Below are 4,651 nucleotides of genomic sequence, written 5' to 3' on the forward strand. Positions count from 1 at the left end.
TATTGCCCACTTGGCTCATCTGCTAGCCAGGGACCAGCACCCCTTTGTGAAGTACCATGTGGGGTTCAGATCAGAGCAGTGCAAAAAATCACCTTTGCTCCAGTCCTGCCCACAAGTGCAACATAATGGTTTCCTCTGCTGATCAGTTAACTGATTCCTGGCTGATCTTTCCAGCAGAAACAAGCAGCTATTCAACTCCTGGGCTGGATCTGACAAGATCAGCAGTTTGTACTGAAAAGTTGTGAGTTCAGCAACACCACTCTGGACACTTCTGGGTTGAACTAACAAGTATTATTATAATTCTCTGGAATCGTATCCAGGGTGGATCTTAACAATTGCCCTCGATATATGTATGCAGAACATATACTTGCTCTGCCTCTGACTTGACCCAGCCCAGTCCTGTGCAGGGAGAGGAACCAAGAAAGCCTCTGACTCCTTATGGCAGAGAAAAGGGAGTCACCAATGCTGCAAAACTGCCACAAGCAAACTCAACCCTGCAGGGCTGAACATGAGGGCTTTGGCCTTCAAGGGACTAAAAGGAAAACACAATAAGACACAACAGCCCTTCCCCCTAGACAGAATAGTCAGCCAACCATTTGGGAGGACTCCACTTCGGCTGTGGTCTTCCCGTAGAGCCGGACTCAGTGAGGGGTTCAGCGGATGACGGCCCTGTCAGCCTATCTGGAGACTCAATGGTGACGCTTCCTTCTGACGGTGATGGCAAAGGGTTTGCATTGGTGGAAACAGGTAGGCACTTCCCCAGTGAATCCATGTCTGTCGGTGGTGGGTTGGTGCTTGGAGATTGTTCAGGTGTAGGGTTATCATTAGGAGAACGCCCACGCAGCTGGTCCACATGATGTCTCCGAATTTGTCCATCATCAGTCTGGACTGTATATGATACGGGTCCTGTGGCACTTACAATTTTAGCTTGAACCCACTGTGGGGCTGTCCCATAGCTCCGAGCAAACGCAGTCTCTTGTGGAACGAAAAGTCGTAAGGTACCAGATGCCAGTGCAGAGTCCAGCTCCTTTTCTTTCCTAAACTGCAGGTCTAGGTTAACACGGTCAAGGCATGTCTTGAGACAACAACCCATAAGAAGCTCTGCTGAGCTGGATCCTGTTTTAGGGCAAGGAATTACATGTTGAGCAAAGAGAAATCTGGCCAGTCTCCTACAACAATCCTTTTCAGTGCATCTTTTGCAGTCTGCACCATTCGCTCAGCTTGCCCATTGGCCGGTGGCCTGCGAGGTGCAATGGTAACAGTTCGAATGACGTTGTGGCTGGCAGTCTTGGAAATCTGCTGAGGGGAATGCACTGCCATTATCAGGAACGATAGTGTCGGGCACCCCATGGGTTGCAAACAGCTGACGGAGAGCTGTTATAGTGGCAGCTGATGTAAGAGTTGAGACAGTAATCACTTCAAGACATTTTGAGTATGAGTCAACAACAATTAAAAAGTTCTTACTTTGGAAAGGGCCAGCAAAATCAATGTAGATGCATGACCAGGTTTCCTTTGTCATTTCCCAGGGGAATACTGGTGCCTTCAGTGGATTATGACGGGTTGCTTGACAAATGCTGCACTCCTTCATGACCCTTTCTATGTCATTGTCTATACCTGGCCACCATACATAACTTCTAGCCAGCGCTCTCATCCTCACAATGCCTGGGTGTGCTGCATGCAGCATTGTCAGTAAGATTTGGCGTCCTGCTTCTGGAATTACAACACAATTTCCCCACAAGAGGCAAACCTTGTGGGCAGACAGCTCATGCTGACGTGATGAAAATGCCTGAATTCCTCAGCCAATTTGTCTGCAAGCCAGCCCCTCCACACCCAGTTGAGGACATGGGCAAGACTAGGGTCTTTTGCAGTCATCCTTGCTATCTGATCAGCCTGAAGAAGGGCTTCTGGTATGGATATCAGCATGAGGACTTCCTCTGGCGGAGGAGTAGCACAATCAGGTATTTGTAGTGGTAGGCGACTCAATGCATCGGCATGTGCAACCGTTTTCCCAGGTTTGTACATGACTGTATAGTCATATGCATTTAGCATGATGCTCCAGCATTGAATACGGGGAGACAAAATAGGAGGAGCTGGTTTTTCCGTAGTAAAAATTCCAAGAAGGGGCTGGTGGTCCATTCAGATTTCGAATGTGCAGCCATAAACATAATTGTGAATTTTTTTAACTCCTGCAATGATTGCCAATGCTTTTTTATCAACCTGTGCGTAGTTCCTATCGGTTGAAGTCATTGTTCTTGAGTAAAAAGCAATGGGTGCATCTGTGCCATCAGGCAATGTGTGACTGAGGACAGTGCCAACACAAGTAATGGACAGTGGCTTCTGCTCATCACAGTGAACAAGGACAGAGTATTATGTCAGCAACTTCTTGATGCCCTGGAAGGCTTCGTTGTGCTGGCAAGTCCACTTCCACTGAGCTCCTGTATCCACTAAGCGATGCAGGGGCTCTGCTATGGTGGCTTTTGCCTTTCAAGATGATGTGATAACAATTGAGAAGTCCTAAGAATGCTTGAAGATCCTGTCTACATTTTGGTATAGGGCCATCATGTATTGCTTTTACCTTGTCTTCAACTGGGTGAATGCCAGAAGCATCAATTTGATATCCCAGAAAGTTGATACTGGAAACTCCCAGTTGACATTTCTCTCTTTTTACTCTGATACCTGCTTTATCGAATCTCTGTAAAACTTCTCTGAGTCTCTCAGTGAGTTTCTCTCTAGATGGCCCCATGATCAACACATCATCAAAGTATGGAACAACCCTGGGAAGTCCTGCTAGCATTTTCTCCATGAACCGCTGGAAAATTCCTGGTGCCGCAGAAAATCCAAACTGGAAGCGCTTGACACGGAGCACTCCCCGGTGTGTAATTATTGTTTGGGCCTCAGTGGCCTTGTCATCTACTATCAATCACTGATAGGCTTGAGCAAGGTCACGTTTGGCAAAAACCTTCCCTCCTGCAAGAACAGACAGTAACTGGTTAATGGTAGGCACCGTGTGCAGGTCCTGCTTAAGTGCTTTATCAACAGTGCACTTGTAATCCCCACAGATGCAAACACTGCTGTTAGGTTTTAAAGCAGGAATAACTGGTGTGACCCAGCATGTATGTAGGAGTGGCTCAAGGACCCCTTGTGTGATAAGCCGATCTAATTCTGCATCAATTTTTGGCTGCAACGCAAAAGGTATGTTCCTAGCCTTCATACAGATAGGGGCGATCGCAGGATCCATTTGGAACGTCACAGGTGGACCCGAGTAAGTTCCTAATCCCTCGGACAATACCTGGGGAAAACTCCCTTGCAAACCTTTCCAGACTTTCTGTGCAGAGACTGTGTACTCCTTGAATACTGGTTCCCAATGGTGAGAACCAATTTCTTCCCAGAAGACTTTTGCAGGAACCCTTAATGACAATGAGGAGTAGATGCTGTCCAACAGATCCATACTGGACATCTATACTGCAGCTGCCCAAAGTTTCCACAGTCTGTCCATTGTAGTCATGCAGGCGACACTCAGGTTTCAATAATTTGGGGAGAGGATGCTGAAACAACTGGAAGAATGTGTTTTCATCTATGAGGGATACTCCAGAACCCAAGTCCCCTTCCATTTTGCACTTCTTTCCATTTATTAGTACCGTTGCAATCATCTCAGAACCTTGAGTTTCAACAACACCAACATTTTGAATCAAATATAGTTTTTGGACCTCAAGTTCTGGGGAGGACTCTACTCTGAGAGTGGTTTGGGAGTGAATACATTTGCCACAGTCTTTTTGTCTCCCAGAACTGGCCTTCAAGTGGCAAACCCTCTCTATGTGGCCCTTCTTCTTGCAGGCACAACACTCCACCTTCCTAAACCTTCACTCCCTTTGTCTATGTTGGCCGCCACAACTCAAACATGTCTGTGCATTAATTGGCTTACGTGGTGCTGTTGGTGACGGTATAATCCGCTGAATTTGCTGGTGATGATCTGATTCTTGATCATTTTGGAGTAAGTGGACATTGCTGGGGAACACCTGGCAAATTTCTCTTACGTTATGGGATGCTGCTTCAGCTGCCAAGGCTTTTTCTTATGTAGTAGCCAAGGTCAAATTTAGTTCAGAGAGCAGGCGACGTTGGATTGCTTCATCTTGAACCCCACAGATGAGGCGGTCGCAAAGCAGGCCATCCAGGAGATCACCAAATTCACAAAATTCAGCAAGGTGACGGGGCTCAGCCAGGTAATCTGCTATGCCTTCATTGGCCTTTTGGTCCTGTTTAAAAAAATAAAATCTCTGCAGGGTAACAGGTGGCCTGAGGCAAAAATTTGCCTTTAGCAGGGCTTGGTAAGGCAGGTGCTGGGAGGGCACGAACAATGGCAAATGTTTTGGCACTGCAGACTATCAGGAGGATCGCGTGCTTCTGTTCTGGGTTTTCCACTTTGTTGGCTTCCAGGTAATAGGATAGCCTTTCCGCACGAGAGTCCCAAGAAGCTGACAACACCACTCTAGACGCTCCTGGGTTGAACTAACATTTATTATTATAATTCTCTGAAATCATATCCAGGGTGGATCTTAACAATGGCCCTCAGTAGACGTATGCAGAACGTGAACTTGCTCTGCCTCTGACTTGACCCAGCCCAGTCCTGTGCAGGGAGAGAAACCAAGAAAGC

The 4,651-nt window shown here is 47.0% G+C and overlaps 1 protein-coding gene across 1 annotated transcript; it reads right to left on the bottom strand.

Annotated features, from left to right (window-relative positions):
* Positions 1-1,134: 1,134 nt before the first annotated feature.
* On the bottom strand, positions 1,135-4,003 carry LOC132244857 (uncharacterized protein K02A2.6-like). The gene is given in 3 exon segments (XM_059717513.1): positions 1,135-1,285; positions 1,287-1,747; positions 3,923-4,003. Coding segments are annotated over 3 exon segments (693 nt in total).
* Positions 4,004-4,651: the final 648 nt, after the last annotated feature.

Source organism: Alligator mississippiensis, chromosome 14, assembly GCF_030867095.1.
Source record: "Alligator mississippiensis isolate rAllMis1 chromosome 14, rAllMis1, whole genome shotgun sequence".
Taxonomy (NCBI): domain Eukaryota; kingdom Metazoa; phylum Chordata; order Crocodylia; family Alligatoridae; genus Alligator; species Alligator mississippiensis.